This window comes from Cervus canadensis, chromosome 26 (genome assembly GCF_019320065.1).
Source record: "Cervus canadensis isolate Bull #8, Minnesota chromosome 26, ASM1932006v1, whole genome shotgun sequence".
NCBI classification, from domain to species: Eukaryota; Metazoa; Chordata; class Mammalia; order Artiodactyla; family Cervidae; genus Cervus; species Cervus canadensis.
In genome coordinates this window covers 46,889,026-46,909,581 of record NC_057411.1, presented here as the reverse complement: position 1 = coordinate 46,909,581, position 20,556 = coordinate 46,889,026, and the positions used below count along the sequence as shown (strand labels likewise).

The window sequence follows — 20,556 nt, the reverse complement described above, 5'->3', positions numbered from 1 at the left end:
TTTTTCCAGTGGTCATGTATGGATGTGAGAGTTGGACCATAAAGAAAGCTGAGCATAGAAGAATTGATGCTTTTGAACTGTGGTGTTGGAGAAGACTCTTGAGGGTCCCTTGGACAGCAAGGAGATCCAACTAGTCAATCCTAAGGGAAATCAGTCCTGAATATTCACTGGAAGGACTGATGCTGAAGAGGAAACTCCAATACTTTGGTCACCTGATGTGAAGAGCTGTCTCATTGAAAAAAACCCCGATGCTGGGAAAGATTGAAGGTGGGAGGAGAAGGGGACGGCAGAGGATGAGATGGTTGGATGGCATCAGTGACTCAATGGCCATGGGTTTGAGCAAATTTAGAGAGAGAGTGACGGACAGCCTGGCGTGCTGCAGTCCATGGGGTCACAAAGAGTTGGTGGACATGACTGAGCGACTGAACAAGAACATTGTCTGCTGGGAGAGTACAAGCACAGAGGGTTTCCTGTCATCTTTGGGGTGTTTTTGGTGTTTTAGGATAATCATGGGCTCTGGAGGCCACTCTGGGTTCAAATTCAGTGCTTCACTTACTAGCTCTGTGACCTTGGGCAAATTACTGAAACTCTTTTAGGCTTATCTTTAAGATGGAGATAATAGATTACTGTTGTTATTGGTAAGACTACATGAAATAATGCACGTAAAGCTCTCAGCCTACTGCTTCATTTGTAGTAAACATTATGTAAGTTTTAGCTATCAACATTATTGACATTCCTGATGGCTCAGTGGTGAGGAATCTGCCTGCAATGCAGGCAACTCAGCCTCGATCCCTGCATTGGGAAGACCCCTGGAGAAGGGAATGGCTACCCACTTCAGTATTTTTGCCTGGGAAATCCCATGGACAGAGGAGTCTGATGGACTACAGTCCATGGGGTTTCAGAGTCAGACATTGCTACTATTGTTATTATTATTACTATCATTGTTATTAAGGGTAAAAAAGAGCCTCCTGAGGCATAATTATTTTTACTTTGCAGATGAGGAAACAGGCTCAATGAGATGAAGCAGCCAAAGTCACAGGGATAAAAAGGAATAGAGTCCAAATTCGAGGCAGGAGAACTGGTTGCTTCTGGGAGGGGTGAGCTCACCTCTGGGCCCCACTCAGAGAGGGCTGCCTTTGAGTGGAAGTGTGGGGGCCTCTGGAGGTGTTTCAGCAGAGACCTGGAGCAGCTATTAGATGTGTCAGGGTCAAACAAAGGTCTGTCTGGTCAACGCTATGGTTTTTCCAGTGGTCATGTATGAATGTGCGAGTTGGACTGTGAAGAAAGCTGAGCGCCGAAAAATTGATGCTTTTGAACTGTGGTGTTGGGGAAGACTCTTGAGAGTCCCTTGGACTGCAAGGAGATCCAACCAGTCCATCCTAAAGAAGATCAGTCCTGGGTGTTCATTGGAAGGACTGATGCTGAAGCTGAAACTCCAGTACTTTGTCCACCTCATGCGAAGAATTGACTCATTGGAAAAGACCCTGATGCTGGGAAAGACTGAGGGCAGGAGGAGAAGGGGATGACAGAGGATGAGATGGCTGGATGGCATCACTGACTCGATGGGCATGAGTTTGAGTAGACTCCGGGAGTTGGTGCTGGACAGGGAGGCCTGGTGTGCTGCGATTCATGGGGTCGCAAAGAGTCGGACATGACTGAGCGACTGAACTGAACTGAACCACCTAACCTCTCCATGCCGATAGTACAGGTTTCAGAAGTTTCCTGAGCTAGGAAATATCCTAGAAATACGCACAGTCAAGCACAGTTTAAACTTTTTATTTTCTTGCATTTAAAAAAATGGCTTGGCTGCCCAGGGTCTTGGATCTTTGACCTTTGCTGTGGCATGCAGGATCTCATGTGCAGCCTGGGAACTCTTGGCTGTGGGCTGTGGGATGTAGTCCTCTGACCAGGGATTGAACCTGGCCGCTGCATTCAGAGAGTGGAGTCTTAGCTACTGAACCACCAGGGAAGCCCCAAGATCAGTTTAAAAGTTAAGTGAAAGTGAAAGTCGCTCAGTGTGTCTGACTCTTTGTGACCCCGGGGACTACACAGTCCATGGAATTCTCCAGGCCAGAATACTGGAGTGGGTAGCCTTTCCCTTCTCCAGGGGATCTTCCCAGCCCAGGGATCGAACCCAGGTCTCCCGAGTTTCTGATGGATTCTTTCCCAGCTTAGCCACCAGGGAAGCCCTTTTCTTTCTTTTTTTTTTTGACTTAATAGTTGTCAAACAAATAATACTGTTTTGAGCGCCTGTTTTCTGCTAGATTCTGGGGTAAGTGAAAGAACTATTAAGTCAACCTTCCTGTCCATCATTCAATTGTCGGTCTGTCCATCCTTCCATGCATCCATCAATCCATCTTTATCACAAACATGAAACACCTACTGTGTTCCCAACACTGTCCGGAAGGTGCTTTTCTTCCATAAGTCTTATTTTTCCCACCAGGGAGTACTCTCCACTCGAGATAGGAAGTAGTGAGTGAGGAGTGAGGTGAACCTCCCGTGAGCGCAGTTGGAAGAGGGGGGCTGGTTGCTCTCGGCGGGAGCTTCGTGCCCCTCAGCCAGTGGGGATGGCAGGTAACTCCCAGCAAATGAAAGGAGGGATGAAAGCTCCGAGTGCTTGGACCTATAGCGGCTGCCTGTGTACGTTTATGGGAGCAAGGGTGGCTCTCTGTGGGTGTTCTAGCCCCAGCCACTAGCATCACGGTTAGTGCACGCCGAGGAACCAAAGGATTTGAGTTTGGTTTTATTTGGGTAAACTAAAAAAAAAAAGAAAAGTCTTGGAATCTGGCAATAAAATCGTCTAACGCGGCAGCGGGAGTCAACCGAGGCAGGTCTGAGTGGGAACCAGAGAGAGAAGTTTCAGAAGAGTAGCGGTGTTCAAACAGACGCTCAGCCTGCCTTGAGGAGGCGTGGGTGCTGGGAGAAGGGCGTGCTTGCCGGAGCCCCGCTCTCGCCACTGGAAATGGCAGAAGCTGGGTCTCCGGGGGTGCCCCGGGGCATGTAGGCGAAGCTGCTCAGCGGGTCCAACCGGGCGCGCGTGCGTGCAGAACCCCCAGCAGGTCCCCACCTGGGCCCCGGGCCGCGCGCTCGGCCCTCCCGCCGCGGGTGAGTATGTTTCAGGAAGCGGCGCGTTCCGGGGGCCGCATCCTCAAGTCCCCGCCCGTGAGCGCCGGGCGAGGGGGGTGGGCGGTCTGCAACAGGTCCCACGGCACCCCCTGCCCCGGGCCTCGCCGGCGCGCCTCCAAGGCCGGCGCCTTTCCAGACCCGCCCTGTCCCAGGGTCTGTCTGGCAGACGCGCGGGGCTGCGGGGCCGCCTCTCCGGAAGCCAGCCCGGTGGTCCCCGAAGCCGACTCATAAATGATTTATGAGCCGGGGCGGAGCGGGCCGGGCGGGGGGGTGGGGTGAGGCGAGGAAAGAGCGGGGTTGGGTGGGGGGCGGAGGCGGCGGCGGCGGCTCGACCCGAAGGAGAGCTGGACCGGGCGCGCGGTGAGTAGCCCCTTCGGAGCCAGGAAGGCGTCTGGGGCCCCAACCCCGGGGGTGAGCGCCCCCCGCCCAGAAAGCTAGGGGGGCGGGAAATGGGGGGGAGGGGCACACTCTGTATCCCCCTCTCCCAGCCCGCGGCGCTCTCTCCCCGGCCCGCGGCAGGTGATGCCAGCCCGGAGAGCGGCGGGGGAGCCCGAGGGGCTGCAGGGCGAGGTGGACCTCTCGGGAGTTCGGGGCAGGGCGCTGACGCGCGCCAACTTTGCGGGCTGCGTGGTGGGTCTTTCCACGCAGCGGAGAGAAGCCGGCGGCTGTGGGGTGCGAGCCAGAGATGGGGGCGCGAGCGCGACTCGGACCCCTGGCCACCAGCTCGCTCTCTGAGAGGGGGGCGGACCAGGGAGGCGGGTCTGGGGCTTGGGAACTGCTGGTCGGTGCGGGGAGTCCCCGGCGGAGGGTGGGGGTAGTGGAGCGAGGGGTGTGGGGCATTGACTCCCCACGGCTGGGTATGGAGAGGGGTCCCCTTCCTCTGATTTGCTGAAAGGAGTACGGAGTGCAGCCGACTGGCACACGTGGGGCTCTGGGGGTGCCGTGGGCGGGCGGCCTTGTCGCCCTGCCCACGTGCGGGCGCAGTCACCCCTGGCTTGAAGCATTGCTCGGTCCGCTCTGGGCGCGCAGCGCAGGGACCTTCAGCGATTGCCGGACGGAGAACGGGGTGTTGGAGGCGCACCCTGGCCGGTAAGGCGTCCGGGAGGATAACAAAGGGAAGCGTGGACAGACGAAGAGCTTCGCGGTGCGGGGGAGTCGGGGGCCGGAGGTCAGTTTCTCCAAGTCCTCGCCGAGAGCGGCGGCGGATCGGATCGCGGGAGCCCGGGGCGCACCGGTCTTGACCCCTTTCTCACCCGCGACCCCAGTCCACTCCAGCCTGCGCCAGCGGCGGCCAAGTTACTCGGGCACCCCCATCCCCTTCCCCCCGGTGGTGAAGGATTCCTGGAGTCTCCGGGCTTCGCGCGCCCGCCCGCCCGGCCGCGCATCCTTTGTCCAGCAGCCCTGGAAAGGCTCCTGGCGCCGGGGGCGCGCGGGCAGGAGGGGGCCCCGGGCCGGCGGAGGGTGGTAGGGAAAGGCGGGGACGATAGGCACCGCCAGCTGGAGTAGCAACAGGTTTTGCCTTGTAGCCCGCGGCAGCTGCTGAAACTCGCTCCTGCCCCGGGGCTTGGAGGACGCTTTTCCCGGGTTCCGGAGAAAGGCGGCTGAGCTTGGTTAATTTCAGCAGGTGTGTGATTGGGATCCTGGAACGTCCCCTCCCGCACCCCAACAGAGACACCCCCACCCCCGACCCCGGAGACTCAACTGCTGGCTGTTCCTGGGTTGCTTGAGCCGGATGACACTTTTCGAAAGACTTGAATATAGGCAACTTCCTATTATTCAACATGTGTGAACTTAGGACTTTGGATCTTCTCCTTCATTTGTGAGTTTCCTCTGTCAGCGGCGGCCGCGGCGGAGCTGAGGCTGTTGCTCTTGGCAGGCAGGGGCGGTCCGAACCCTCTGTGGACTGCCAGGTGTGAGTGCGGCCAGGCCCTGCACCTGAATTCCACCGCCAACTCTCCCACGCCGTTCAAAACCCCGCATTGCAGACAGCAATGAGAACCGCTGGGGGGACTGCAAACAACTGCTGTGCTCAGGTCGTCAGTGGGACTAGAGACTTCCTCCTCGTAAAAGCCGGGGCCCTCTGTTCCCTGCTACAGTGCCTTTTAATTTAGTTTTCTTAATGTATCCCATTTTTAAAATGAACTTTCTTACGAGTTCCAGGCTTCCCTGATGGCTCAGTTGGTAAAGAATCTGCCTGCAATGCAGGAGACCCTGCTTTGATTCCTGGGTCGGGAAGATCTGCTGGAGAAGGGATAAGCTACCCACTTCAGTATTCCTGGGCTTCCCTTGTGACTCAGCTCCTAAAGAATCCACCTGCAATGCGGGAGACCTGGGTTCAATCCCTGGGTTGGGAAGATCCCCTGGAGAAGGGAAAGGCTACCCACTCCAGTATTCTGGGCTGGAGAATTCCATGGACTGCATAGTCCATGGGGTCGCAGAGTGGGACACAACTGAGTGACTTTAACTTTCACTTTATGAGTTCCATGCTGGACTATTCCTGTGTGTCTAGTGTGGTGAAGCAAAGTGCATCAAAGGACAGGTAGAAAATAATAAGGCAAATATTGGTTTGTTGGGACCATTCGCAGTATGAAGGAAGTCCGTTTGTAGGGATCAAGAGTTCACACTGAGATTAGTTCAAGGTCAGGATGCATGGTTACAAATGACTGAAAGCAATTCTGCATAATTTTAGCAGAAAAGAGACTGGATACTGGGGTGAGCTAGTGATGGGACCGAAAGGCTGGCTGGCCAGCCAGGCTTGGGAGCCCAGAGGAGTGGACTTGGGGCTTACAGCAGGATTCCTGTTGGGGTACGGCCGTGGCTGCCATGAGGCTCTGACTGTGGCTGCTCGCATGTTGCCATCATTGAAGCAGAAACTGCCTCTGCTGCCCTGTGTCTCATGCACAAGCCCAGGAGTGAGCGTCTGATTGGCTGAAAACCCCATGGACAGAGGAGTCTGGCAGGCTACAGTCTATCGGGTCCCAGAGCGTCGGACAGGACTTAGTGACTTAGCATGCACACATCCTTACTGAGTGCCTAGTATGTGCCAGGCTCCAACGGCACCAAGATGGGGAGTCAGGGGCCCCACAAAGCTGCTGGGCTTGGTCCGCTCAGTGCAATCAAAGAAAGATGTTCAGCTAGGTTTTGCTTCAAGTCTGTTGTTCTGCAGTTGTGTTTGGGAGGATGGAGGTGTCTTTGGAAAGAGGTATGGCTTAGTCAGGAACAGTGCTGGTTCTCAAGCCTTCGTTGTCTAAGCATCAGTCACCAGGGGAGGGTGCTAAACATGCAGATTAATGGGCCACATCTCCAGAAATGCAGTCTGATAATCTCATTTGAAACAAAAGACCCAGTTTTACGCTGATTTGGCTCTTGGGTCTGGAGCCATCCTGGGGTTTGTGCTGGCAGTTCCCTGATGGCTCTCAGGGGCTCTTGCTACTGAGTGTACCAAAGTACCCAGACCTTGAAAGCACAGCAATTCTAACTGAGACAAAAGCTTCTTTGTCACCTTGACTTTTATCTGTAGTCTGGTGTTTTGTAAGTAATGAGGTTTCGATATGTTCTTAAAAGTGGCTCCAGAAGTTAAGAGGGACCTCCACTCGGGAGCAGGACGCATGCGCTGCTCGGGTGCTGCCCTAACCCAGTGGACGCCCCATCTTCGCCTTTCCTGAGGGATCTCTCCAGCCTGCTCTTCATCGAGGATGGCTGGAGCCTGTTTATTCACAGGTCTCCCGTGGGCCTCCTGCCGTCTCCCCTCACTGCGTTTCCCTCTGTCCCCAGCAGGGCCTTGGTGGCATCACCAGGAAATCAGCCTTTCTTAGCAGCTGAGTCTTTAATCCTTCCAGCTGCTGTGCTTCTGTGTGTCCTTTAGCAGAAAACAAGACGTGTGTGCATGTGCACGTCCGCCTGTGGAGTGTATGCACCTGGGGTGTTCCGAGTGTGTTGTCTCTGTGTGAGCTGTGTGTCAGTGTGCGTGCCCGGATTGTGTGTGATGTGTGTGCACGTCCGCCTGTGGAGTGTATGCACCTGGGGTGTTCCGTGTGTGCTGTGTCTGTGTGAGCAGTGTGTGTGATGTGTGTGCACGTCCGCCTGTGGAGTGTATGCACCTGGGGTGTTCCGTGTGTGCTGTGTCTGTGTGAGCAGTGTGTGTGATGTGTGTGCACGTCTGCCTGTGGAGTGTATGCACCTGGGGTGTTCCGTGTGTGCTGTGTCTGTGTGAGCTGTGTGTCAGTGTGCGTGCCTGAGCCGTGTGTGTGATGTGCGTGCATGCCCGCCTGTGGAGTGTGTTCCATGTGTGCTGTGTCTGTGTGAACTGTGTGTCAGTGTGCGTGCCCGGATTGTGTGTGATGTGCGTGCATGCCCGCCCGCCCGCCCGCAGCAGCGTGGTCCTACCTGGATAACCACACGCCCCTCCGTCGTCTCTCCCTCCTGCCCCGTTCAGCCCCGCAGAGCTGCAGACGGGCTGGGCAGAGGCTGACTTGCTGTGTCTCCTCCTTCTTATCTGTTCTCTCTGGGAGAGATTCGGGGACCGAGCAGGGCGCTGATTCGTGGTGGAGACCGTGAAAGGCTCAAGTGCTTCCGAGCCCGAGCACAGGTTGTTGGCAGGGATCGTCCTTTAGAAGCCCTGGCAGGGTCCCAGTGTGTCTGTGTCCGTGGGTGAGGTGGACCCGGAGGCGGGGGTCCGTAAGGGTGGCACTGGGCACCGCTGGGGAGCCGGGCAGCCCGTGGTTTGAGAAGGGGAGAGTCGAGGGTCCCTCCACTGGCAGGTCTGTGCAGACGGGACTGCAGTGGGCGGGGCTTAGAAGATGAGGCGGTTCTAAGGGCACCCGATGTGAATGAACATCTTCTCTCAGGTAGCTCATCACCTCCTGCCTCTGGTCTGGGCTTTCTTTGACTTGGTGGAATACAGATCGTGGGTCCTCTGGCCTCTTGTACAAATGTGTCCATCTCTTGGTGGTCCCTCTCCCACATCTTGCGTGTGTTCCTGGAGAAAGGGAAAGCACGTGAAGTCACTCAGTCCGACTCTTTGCGACCCCATGGACTGTAGCTCACCAGGCTTCTCCATCCATGGAATTTTCTAGGCAAGAATACTGGGATGGGTCGCCATTCCCTTCTCCAGGGGGTCTTCCTGACCCAAGGATCGAACCTGGGTCTCCTGCATTGAGGGCAGATGCTTTACCGTCTGAACCACCAGGGAATCCCTATGGGTTTCTGGAGAACCCCATCCTTATTTTGAAAGTTAGTGAGTGTAATACACAAAATAAAGTCAGGGTGTTCCTGCTCCCGGAGGAAAAGGACAGGCAGAGCAGCGGTTGCCCTGGGAAGTTCTGTTTCGAGTCCTCTCGCCCAATGCCTGGCACAAGCCGAGCTCTTGGTTCAGATGATGTAGTTTCTGTTCCGCGGCTCACACTCAGCCCTGTCTGTGTGCCTGCACTGTGCTCAGCTCTGGGGAGAGCAACTCCAGGAGGACGGGGTCCACGCCGCCCCCCGGACGCTGGGTTGGGAGCTGATTTCGGTTCCTGATCTTTCTCCCCGTTCCCGGGGGAGGGCGGGGGTCTCCCTCTGCTCAGTCTCTCATCGCCTGGACCCCGAGTCGCCCATGGGGTGACTTGACACGGGGACTCCCACCCGGGCGACCTGGTGAGCGTGTTAAAAAGACAGAAACCAGCGTCACCCCACCTTAAAGAGCTTGGTCCCTGCCCTTGAGGCCACGCTCTTCCAGTTTGGGTTGAGGGGAGTGAAGAGGAGATAAAGTTAGATCAGTGAGCATATTAGTGAGATAAGAGACGGAGTAAAACACGTCTCCAGGAATGCGGTTGTTGCTGTTTGTTGTTTAGTTTCCTGACTCTTTGTGACCCCACGGACTGTAGCCCGCCAGGCTCCTCTGTCCGTGGGATTTCCCAGCAAGAATACTGGAGTGGGTTGCCATTGCCTCCCCCAGGGGATCTTCCCCACCCGTGTCTCCTGCATTGAAGGCGGATTCTTTACCACGGAGCCAGATCACGGAGCACATTAGTAAAATGAAAGGCAAAGTAAGACATTTGCAGAGATGGGGAGAACAGCCCAAAACTGGAGGAAAAATGAGCATCTTATCTATTGCTGGGGGGCTCTGCCTCTCTGAGATGGCGGGCTCCGCAGGGAGGGTGTCTTGGAGTTGGGACAGTCCAGGCTTGGGCTCTGAAAGCCACCTACTGGGTGTGAGTTCTGGCCCACCATTAGTCAGCGGTGGCTTCGGGCAAATCACTGAGATTCTCTGAGTCAGTTTCCTCATCTGCGAAATGGGATAATGCCTTAAGTGAGTTCCTACCTGTGGGCGTGTAGAACGTTTTCAGATGCGGTTAAGTGTTAGCTTCTGAGACCGCACAGTCACTCCACTGCCTGGCGTTCCTGGGTCTGGCTCTTGGCCGGGGACCTTCTAGCTTTCCTGCCCCCACGCTTGGAGCAGGCTCTGTGTTTCTTCCCCAGCAGCGGATTAGGCTGAGCGCTTGCTCTAAAGCCTGCATCCTCTCCACCAGGCGAGCTGCGGGTGCGGGCAGGCTGCAGGCATTAGTGACTCCCCGTCTCTTCTCTCCCTGCCAGGGATGCTGCTTTGATGGACTGAGTCCCCCTCCCCTGCCTGCCAGAGAAGGTTCTCTGCTGCCCTTCGCTGCATGCCAGCCCGGCCAGGAAACTGAGGACACCGCAGACTCAACTTCAGGACGCTTCTTCTGCACAGGAACGCGCTCCTGCCGTCCCTAAGGCTTCCAGAACCCCTGACGTGGGTGGCCCCCAGTACCACCTCATGTTCAGGGCATCTTACTAGCCATGGTCCTCCTCCTCAGCTTCCTCCTGCTGCTGGGCCTCTGTGAGGACACCGTGTCAGAGAAGCCGTCATCACCCGGGTACCGTCCTGCTGATTTGGAGTTCCAGTTGCCTTCAACCTCCTATCAGACCAGCGACTCCTACGACCCTGGTCCCGCTGGCTTCTTCTTTCACATCGTGCGCCTGTTTGTTCACGTTGTGCAGCCCAATGCTTTCCCTGAAGGTAAGTCCCGTGGCTGGAAAAAGATAGAATTTGTCCCCAAACACCGCTCCCGGGCACACACTCATTAGTGTTGTTAATGACAGCATGATAGGAGGAGGATGTATTCTCTGTGGTCAAGTGTGAGATTCTGAGTGAGTGATTGGCACAGGAACAGAAAGCATTTAGATGGAAGTTAAGAAAATCAAATGAAATAGGTTGTCAGGAACGTGATGATAAGAAAATGAAACTGAAATGTGTTGCCATGTTGTTCTTCCAATTCTTTATCCTCCATCCCCTCCTTCTTTGTGTTGGTTAGAGAATGGAATTATCCTCAAATTCCTACCAAAGGTAAAAGGTAGGCTAAAAGTGCGAATTCCCTGCCATCAAATGAGAAGTCAATAATGACCGCTCATGGACATTGAACGTTAGAAGTTTAACTCTCCTCCACCCACTACGATACGTGGTTTTGACAGTGCTTCAGGCTAGGTCAGGTGAAACAAACCTGTTACCTGGGTAACTTGTTTGCTTCAGTTCTATGAGTCTGAGTCTGAGGACAGGAGGGAACTTGGCTGGCATCGTGCAGTTGCTCTGTGTATGTGCCACTGTCTGGCCTTAGCACTGGGGCTAATCTGTCCTGGGAAGTCTTCGGGGTATGTGTTTTCAGGAACGGGATTATGAAAATGTAAGTGGTCTATGGGAAGTGTCTGCTATTAGGGTTTGGCAGTCTAAATTTTTATTGGTTTAATGTTAGATCTAGCTTAGGCTTGTTCTTTTAACTATGAAGATTTGCCTACTATCATTGATTATTAAGTGTTATAAAATTTGTGGTAGTCTTGATCATCTTCCTAAGATGGTCAGCCATTGTTCATAAGAAGATTATTTGTGAGAGAGAGAGAGGAGGAGAGAGAATGTATTTAGCAAACCTTAGCACCTGTTTATATTATGGGCAGTTTATAGATCTTCTTAATATACATTTACATAGAACTTTTTACATGTATTTATGTCAGGTTAAGCAGTTGAAACAGTCTGAAGTGTAGTTCTCAAATTTTTGTTAGTTTAAATTTCGATTCAGTGAAGTAAATCACTCGGAGCCCTTGTGTCATAGAAGAGTGTCCTGGGCAAGCACTGCTTACTGCTTACGTCACTGCCTAAAAGACTCAATCTGGAAGGCCAAAGGACAGAAGCAGAAGACACACTGAGTTTATTTATTCATACTGAACACAAGTTCACGCTTCTCAATAGGTATCTCTTCATTATCTTTAGACTTGATGTAAATATAATTGAATAAATACACGGTTGGCCAAAAAAGTTTGTTGGAGTTTTTCTGTAACACCTTATGCAGAAACCTGAACAGACTTTTTGAGCAGTAAATACCTGGTGGCTCCGTGGTAAAGAACGCACCTGAAAGTGCAGGAGGCCCGGGTCTGATCCCTGGGTTGAGAAGATCCCCGGGAGAAGGAAACAGCAACCCACTCCAGTATTCTTGCATTCTCCCATGAACAGAGGAGCCTGGTGGGCTACAGTCCAGGGGGTCACAGAGAGTCAGACATGACTGAGCACAAAGGCAAGCAAGCACAGATGCCGATTAGTGAATGTAGTCTGGGCTTCTTGTTTATGTAGAAAACCTAGAATTCAGTTGTTTGATATGAATCTGCAATGACTTCTTTAAAAAGACTGTGAAGCCTCCTTGTGTCATTCTAAGGCAGATCATGTAATCAGTTAATCCTGTAATCTCTTTCCATATGTTTATTTTCCTCCCTCTGGGTTTCATAGGAAGACTTCCTCACACTAGTTTCACTAGGGAAAACAATATTTTTAAAGGTCTTCATTCGAATGATCAGGTTAAAAGGTGTCTTACTTCCATTGCCTTCTAGGGTTTTTTTTTTTTTTTATCTCCAACAACATGATTAGTGTGGAATTTAAATCCCAGTGTAATCCTAGGGTGTTAGCCTTCCTTGTCCTTTGACCTTCATCAATACTTGCTACTTTGGAGAAAGAAATTCCCAGAAGTAGACCAGAGCAGACCAACACTGCCCTTTTCAAAAAGCTTGTCAGGCAGCTTGGAGGATATAATACTGAACTTAGCAGCTGATGCTTGCAAGTGTCGGCTTTCTTCCACCACTTCCTTACTTACGCTCTTCCACTCAGTTACTGACTTTCATAGTAGCTTCAAAGTGCTCATTAGGTGCTTTGCATAATAAAGGACACTAGAGCACAATCATGGTTTTCTGGGGTTTTTTCCCCCCTTTTCACATGACTTTTTAAAAAATAATTGAAGTATCGTCGGTTTACAGTGTGTGTTAGCTTCAGGCTTTCATCACATTGGTTCAGTTTTGTGTGTGTGTGTGTGTGTGTGTGTGTGTGTGTGTGTGTACATATATTTATATATGTATTCTTTTCAGATTCTTTGCCCTAGTTCCCTGTGCTATAAGTAGGTCTTTGCTGGTTATCTGTTTTATACACAGTAGTGTGACTATGTCAGTCCCATCCTCCCAATTCATCCCTCCCCTCCCCTTCCCCTTGGTAACCATAAGTTTGTTTTCTGGTTCTGTGAGTCTATTCCTGTTTTGTAAAGAAGTTCATCTGTGTTTTTTGATTTTAGACTCCACGTGTAAATGATATCCTGTGATGTTTGTCTGGCTCTGTCTCATTTCACTCATTTCCAGGTCCATCCATGTCACGGCAAGTGGCATTAGTCCATCCTTTTTTATGGCTGAGTAATACTCCGTTGTATATATGCACCACATCCTCGGTGTCCATTCGTCTTTTGATGAACCCTTAGCTTGCTTTCCTGTCTTGTCTGATGTGAATAGTGTTGCAGTGATCTTTGGGGTGAGTGCATTTCATGAGCCCCAGAACAAAGAGTGACATCTTCATAAGAGAGAGGTAGATTTTTATGTATTAACTAACTTTATACATTAATCAAAACAGTTAACTTCAGGATGAGTCCTCTGTGGAGTAACATCTTCACAGAGGATCATATCCCATAGGTCTGTTCTTTCATGTGAGAGAGCAGAAGTGTTCTGGGGGCACAATCCCAGTGCCGGGGCAGAAGAGGAAGGGAGGGCCCTGGAACCCGGCTCCCTCTTCTCGTGCCATAGAACCTGGGGAGTTTTCCACATTTGCATCCTGTGTCCAGCCAAAATGGAATACCCAATTTTGCATTTGGAACTCTCTAAAGAGAAGCACATTATTTTGCCGACAAAAATCCATATAGTCAAGGCTATGGTTTTTCCAGTAGTCATGTATGGATGTGAAATTTGGACCATAAAGAAGGCTGAGCACCAAGGAATTGATACTTTCAAACTGTGGTGCTGGAGAAGACTTTTGAGAGTCCTTTGGACTGCAAGGAGATCAAACCAGTCAATCCTAAAGAAAATCAACCCTGAATATTCACTGGAAGGACTGATGCTGAAGCTGAAGCTCCAATACTTTGGCCACCTGATGGGAAGAACCAACTCTTTGGAAAAGAACCTGATGCTGGGAAAGACTGAAGGCAGGAGGAGAAGGGGACGACAGAGGAGGAGACGGTTGGATGGCATCACTGACTCAATGGACATGAGTTTGAGCAAATTCCAGAAGATGGTGAAGGACAGGAAAACTCGGCGTGCTGCAGTCCATGGGGTCACAAAGAGTCGGACACAACTGAGCGACTGAACAACGGCAAAGAGAAGCCCAGGCTGTATCTTGGTGAATACACGATGGAGAGTTCCTGTTCCGCTGGGGCTTGAGACACAGGCCTGTTCCTGCTTTGAAGAAGAGATTAGCTTAGATTAGACCAGGAAGACAGGTAGGCATACAGCTCGGCAGAGTGTGCTCTAGAACTTGGTCTGGGTATTTCATAAACTCTGCCCTGATCTGAAGCTGCAGGAGAGATGTAGTGTCCTGGGCTTGGCTCATTAAGAAGTGAGTGATGACTTACATTAGGGAGGAATTGTTAGTCCGTTTATTAACCTAGAAAGGGTGTTGATGGCAGAATGTGTATGTGGGGGCTGGGGGGCTGGGGAGATGGGGAAAGAGTGTGCCAGGCAGAGAAAACGGCGTGTCCAGAGAGTGGAGGAGGCAGCAGTTCATGGTGGACCCACGAGGTGTGCATTCATGGGGTAAGTTGGCCAAGGCTGGGGAGCTACAGCTAGAGGACCCTGACTGGCAGCCTGGGGAGCTTTGTAGGGGGCAGGAAGGAAGCTAAGGCAGCGTAAGCAAAGGTTGCATTCATTTGGCAAGTGTTGTTGAAAGCCACGCCTTCTGTGGTGCACTTGCCGAGTGCTGTGAACCAGCCTCGAAGTGGACTTGGGTTTTGGGAAAAGAATCCGGCTGCAGCTGGTAGGATAGCTCACAGGGAGGGTGAGGCTCCTGCCATGGCCCGGAGGGTGGTAATGATGAACTAACGTGGGCAGGTGACGGGGCAAACTGAGGCAGGTTTCATTTATGTCCAGGGGATTTGGTTTAAGTCTTAGGTCTTGACTGTTGCCTGTTGGGCTGACAATTTTCAGAGCCTCTGTTCTCATAAATGTAGTGTGACTCTATAGCTTTTGTCTGTGAGACTTAAATGAGATGATGCATGTAAAGCCTGTGTTTAAAATCATACCTGAAAGGCGCAGAGAAAAACCTTCATCATATTATTATTTAGGGCTTCTCTGGTGGCTCAGACGGTCAAGTATCTGCCCACGATGAGAGAGACCAGGTTCAGTCCCTGAGTGGGAAAGATCTCTTGGAGAAGGGAATGGCAACTCACTCTAGTATTCTTGCCTGGAGAATTCCGTGGATAGAGGAGCCTGGCAGGCTATAGTCCACAGGGTTGCAAAGAGTGGGACATGACTCAGTGACTAACACATTTACTTTCATATTGTTATTTGCAAGGAAGCATTGACCAAACTTGTTGCCAGAATTGTTTTTGGGAAGAATACAGAAAAGAAAAGCTGTCTCCAGGAGGGATCTTTAAAATGTTCCTGCTGATGTTTCCTTAGGAACATTCTCCGTGGAGATGCCTTATGAGAAGCAGTTCTGTTACTTTTGAAGTTGGTTGCGCTGTGTCTCCCCAGCAAGCCCCGCAGCAGCAGAGCTGGTCTAGAAGCCAGGACTTGGACGCAGCTCTGGTTTACTAAGTAGTGTCTGCTCCCACAGAGTGTCTGCATCTCACGGGTGCTTGTTTTTCTCTGTTTTTTTTTTCCCCCCGCTGTCTCCAGGGTCTGCCGTGAGGCATACTGTGCACCACATCAGCTTGTTTGAATCTCCCACCAACTTTGACAGGTGGATGGTGATCTTATTTCTATTTCTTACAGCCCCTTTTACAGATTGGAAAACTAGGTCAGGGTGAGATTACAGGTTCAAAGCATACAAGTAGCCAGTGGCAGATTGAGAACCCACTGTCTCCAGGACTGGTTACTTCTCCTGTATTCTATAGCTTTCCTGGTGGGTAATTTATTTCCATTTTATTTTGTTTTGGCCAAGCTATGCCGCACACTAGATCTTAGATCACCAGCCAGAGACTGAACCCACACCCTCTGCACTGGAAGCGCGGAATTACAACCACCGTAACTCCAGGGAAGTCCCTCCCTCTTATTTTAATAATAGTGCTTTTAAACTGATTGTGAGTCACTATGAAAAGCAGTGACTTGCCCACTGAGAGCGGGCTCTGCAGGAGATGATCTGGTGTGGATGGTGAGCGGTGCCTTTTCCAGTTTCCTGTGCCTGTGATGATCTTGGCAGAAATCATGACCCATGTCAGAGCCTTTCTAATGGAGCAAACCAAAAGCCTTCCTCTGCTTTTATTTTCGTAGAAATTTTCTAGAATTATTCTCTACTCTGTTTTGGTATATCTTTAGATTAGTGTTGAGGATGGTTGACCTATTTCTAGGCCTTTCCCAGGTGGCGCTCATGGGAAAGAAACCGCTTGCCAATGCAGGAGACATAAGAGACTCGGGTTCGATCCCTGGGTTGGGAAGGTCCCCTGGAGGAGGGCATGGCAACCACTCCAGTATTCTTGCCTGGAGAATCCCCATGGACAGAGGAGCCTGGTGGGCTACAGTCCATGGGGTCGCAAAGCGTCAGACAGGACTGACGACTGAGCACACGTGCACGCACGACCGACTTCTCGCAGCGTCTGAGGCTGATCTGATTTGCTCCCGGGAGGCGTGGTGTGGGCTGGATTGGGGTGAGTGGTAGAAGTGGGGCAGCGGGAGGAGCCGAGCTTGGCGTCTGAGGACTTTGGTGCCATCAGACTGAGCGCCGCGAGTCTGTCTGTTGCAGGTGACAGAAACCTATTCGCAAAGGCGGTCCAAAAAGGTCTTTATCAGCAACAGCGTCTTACTGCATAACTCGGAGTTGTGTTCAGTATCTCGTAATAAACCAAGATGGAAAGAACATGAAAAAGAATATATATATATATGTCTTTATATCTGTGTATTCCGGATCACTTCGCTGTCCACCAGAAACTAACACAGCATTGTAAATCTGTAATAAATACTTCAGTTAAAAATATTTTTTTCAAAGGGGGTTTAATCATCAGAACTCCGGGTTACTTCGTGACACTTGAGGGGTTGAGGAGGGGATCGGTCAGCACAGACTCTGCCCGCCCCCCTTCTGGGCTCCTCCCTGCCCATGGCCTCTTCCTTCCTTCCTCTGGGTTCCCCCATCCTGCAGTCCTCATGGTGGCAATTCCAGGCTGCCAGCCTCATCGGTCTCAGGCCAGCTTCCTAGAGAATCCGTGGGCCTTCTCTGTCTTTCTGTCTCTTTTTAAGTCTCAATCCCGGTGCTGCCTGGGGTCAGTCGCCAGCCACGGGCCCATGGGGGTACCCATGCCCACAGTCACACCGCACGTGGGCCTGGTGCTGAGAGCCAGCACAGCCCCGAGGCATCACAGGCAGGGAAGCTGGTTTTCAGGAAAGGAGTGGTCGGGCAGATGGCCCAATAGGTGTGTCTGTGCCAACGTCCACCTAGAATCAGGGCGCTGTATTATATCCAGCATCTGCGTGTTTCCCCTTTATCAGACGGGGCCAGCATTGTCTCCTTCAGATCACGTGGATGCGTGTTGGCAACCCGCCCAGCCGTAAATAAGGTCGTGGAGGGAAAGGATGACATGAATCGAACCTGTCTCCCCGGTGTTACTGACTGCTGGGCCGTCTACCATCTCTTTGCATCCTAACAGTGACAACAGCCAACAGCCACAACGGGCCTGCTTCTGGGGATTTGAACAGCTCAGCAACTCTGTGAGCTGAGGACTATTAACCCCATTTATTCAGAAGAGGACGCTGAGGTCCTGAAAGCTAGCTAGTTGACCAGAGTTTCACAACGAGCCAGTGGCAGAGCCAGGACGGCTGGGTTGAATGTCCAGGGTCATAGTTGCCGCTTATGTTTAGCCGATAAGGAAAGGGAGACCCAGGGAGGGAGGTTAAAGGACAGCTGCAAGGTCACACACTCTGATGGCTCGGGGACCATGCCAGGGTTTGACCCAGGGCACTGTGAGCGTGAATCTCCTCCATGGGCTTCCTGAAGGAAGCGGGTCTGGAGAGGGTGTGTAACGGGCACTCTGCTAATCCATCTGGTGGGCCTCTTAGTACAGCTTTCATACTGTGGACTTGAAAAGCAAGTCTTGTTGACTGTCTTCCCATAAGCTTGTCCGCGAAGTGTGTGCCAGTCCCGTGGAAGATGTGAGATGATGAGCTTCCTGGCCTCCAGCAGTGATGTCCTCTTTGAGGCCTTCAGGTACACGCAGGAAATAAGAGATTAATCACATAGTGTTAGCCACTCAGTCGTGTCCAGCTCTTTGCAGTCCCATGGACTGTAGCCCCCCAGGCTCCTCCGTCCATGGGATTCTCCAGGCAAGAATACTGGAGTGGGTTGCCATGCCCTCCGCCAGGATATCTTCCCGACCCAGGAGCACACTCGGGTCTCCTGCATTGCAGGTGGATTCTTTACCATCTGAGCCATCGATTAAATACAAATGTCAATAAAGAGAGGCCCTCCCGCCCCAGCAGCTGTGGGATGAGACCCACGCGGTGGGAGACATCGCTTGTCTACTGAGTGGGAGAGAAGTTCTAAGATAGATACCTAGAGAAGCAGCTGTCCACCGTGATCTGGAAGTGCTGGGGCAGAAGCAGAGGGATGTTACAGGAGGGTGGCCCCAGGCAGGCCTGTCGTGTACCCTCTGCTGGGCTGCAGTCTAGATTCAGAAATGAGCCTAACAGGTTTTGTCGTTGTTGCTTTTTTGGCCACATCGCACAGCATATGGGGGTTTTGGCTCCCGGATCAGGGATCGAACCTGCAACTCCTGCATTGAAAGTGTGGAGTCTTAACCCCTGGACCGCCAGGGAAGTCCTGAGCCTGACATTTGAGTGGTGGTGATGAGTCTGCACTCTGGAACCACTGCCTGGATTTGAATTCTGGCTCCTGTGTCGACGAGCTGTGTGACCTTGGGTATGCATGACTCATTGGAAAAGACCCTGATGCTGGGAAAGATTGAGGGCAGGAGGAGAGGGGACGACAGAGGAGGAGATGGTTGGATGGCATCACCGACTCAATGGACGTGAGTTTGAGCAAGCTCTGGGAGATGGTGATGGACAGGGAGGCCTGGCATACTGCTGTCCATGGGTTTGCAAAGAGTCGGACATGGCTGAGTGACTGAACAACAACAAATCTGCAGTGAGCTAGGCACCGGGTGCCCTTTGGAGAGATGGTGCCACCTGGGCTCCCTGCTCTCAGAAGACTGACGTTGAGCCAGCAGCCTCTGCCTCAGCACTCAGCTGCAAGGCTGGAAGTCTGGTCCCTGCTGAGCAGTGCCCACGACTTCCGGAGGAGGGACTCGTGCTGGTGGGCCATCGTAGAAGACTTCCTGGAGGAATAGCATTTGAGCTGCGCTGTGTGGGTGTGGAGGAGCTCAGAGAGCAGAGTCGAGCATTCCTGGTCCACAAGCAGAGAGGCCGGAATGATGCAAGATGAGACAGGGGCTGGTAGGACGGGGCCCGGAGAGCAGGGAGCCCAGAGCCCTGCGTATCTGGGAGGTTGTCAGGCTCCTAGCTTGGGGAGGAGCTTGTGGGCAGATGGCAGACCCGCTCTGGAATGTTGGCTGACGTGCCTGCACGGGGTTTGATAGACGATGGAAGATGGGCATCGCTCAGTAAACCTGTCACCCCAGCCCGAGCTGCTGGAAGGAGGCCGTGGGGGTGGGGTGGGGTGTGCACTGCCCACTGAGGCTGTTCCTGGAGATTGTCATGTTCACGTGGACACTGGTGTCCTAGCTCAGTGCTACTTGAGGTGTGGCCTTTGGACCAAAAACATCAGCCTGACCTGGGAGTTTGAAACCCATCCCTCCACCTGCTAAATCAGGGGTCACAAAGAGACACGACTGAAGTGATCTGGCGGCAGCATCAGCCTCCTTGCTGTGTCCTCATTTGGTGGAGAGAGAGAAGGTTCTGGTCTGTCCCTCTTTTTCTTTTTTTATAAATTTATTTGGCTGCACCAGGTCTTGGTCGCGGCATGTGGGATCGTCTATGTTCATTGTGGCAGGCAGGATCGTTTTCTAGTTGTGGCAGGCGGACTCTTTGTTACGGCGTGTGGTTCCCCAGCCAGGGAGCGAACCTGAGCCCCCTGAACTGAGAGCTCGGAGTCTTAGCCGTAGGACCACCAGGGAAGTCCCTGGTCTTTTCCTTTTCTTGCAAGGACATTAATCCCCCCACGAGCCCATCCTCGTGACTGCGTCTAAACAGATCACCTCCCACAGACCTCACTTCCAAACTCCTGCATACTGAGGGTTAGGGATTCGGTCTGTGAATTTGGGGTGACTCAGTCCATAGCAGGGCCTCAATACATAGTGCTGCAGTGAAGATTCTTGTATGTGTCTTTTGTGGTGATATATTCACATAATATATATGAATTGGGATGAATTCACTTATGAATGAATTGCTGGGCCATGTGGTAAACATTGTTTTCACCTTTACTAATGCTACCAAACAGTTTTCCACAGTGAGTATACCAACCCAATCCTTAATTAAAAAAAAAAAAATATGGAGAATTTCAAATACATGTGCGAGTAGAAAGGCTCTCATCACCCATCACCCTAGATTCTGCAATTCAGCCCATGACCAACCAGTCTTATTTCTGCGTCTACCCAATCCTCGTACTCACCCCCTTCATTTGGCAACAAATTCCAGTTTTTCTATCATTTCCTCTATAAATATTTCAGTGTAACTCTTTAAAAATAAAGACATCATGCTATTATAGTGTATAAAGTTAGCAGGAGATCTTTGGTATGATAAAATATTCGGGAAATGTTCAGATTTCTTGATTGTCTCATAAATGCAATTTTTAGAACCCTTTGTTTGAACTGGGATCCCAGTGATGCCAGCACACTGCAGTCTGTTTTTACCTTACACGATGCCCCGCCGTGTCTTTTTCCCCCTTGCAATTTATTTGTTGAAGAACTTAGTTACTGTTGC

General features: G+C 51.9%; 1 protein-coding gene across 9 annotated transcripts in view; it reads left to right on the top strand.

Moving 5' to 3' along the window:
• Window positions 1-2,835: 2,835 nt before the first annotated feature.
• PROM1 (prominin 1) overlaps window positions 2,836-20,556 on the top strand; it is a 113,579-nt gene continuing 95,858 nt past the window's right edge. For 2 of the 9 annotated variants that reach the window (XM_043448277.1, XM_043448278.1), the window contains exons 1-2: window positions 3,233-3,486; window positions 9,700-10,144. In XM_043448277.1, the coding sequence (XP_043304212.1) occupies window positions 9,925-10,144 (220 nt within the window). In that variant the 5' untranslated portion in view covers window positions 3,233-3,486; window positions 9,700-9,924. Of the gene's footprint in view, window positions 3,106-3,232; window positions 3,487-3,520; window positions 3,538-3,778; window positions 3,799-4,000; window positions 4,216-4,733; window positions 4,751-9,699; window positions 10,145-20,556 lie in introns of those variants that run through there. The other 7 variants (XM_043448279.1, XM_043448271.1, XM_043448273.1 and 4 more) reach the window with 6 other exon arrangements.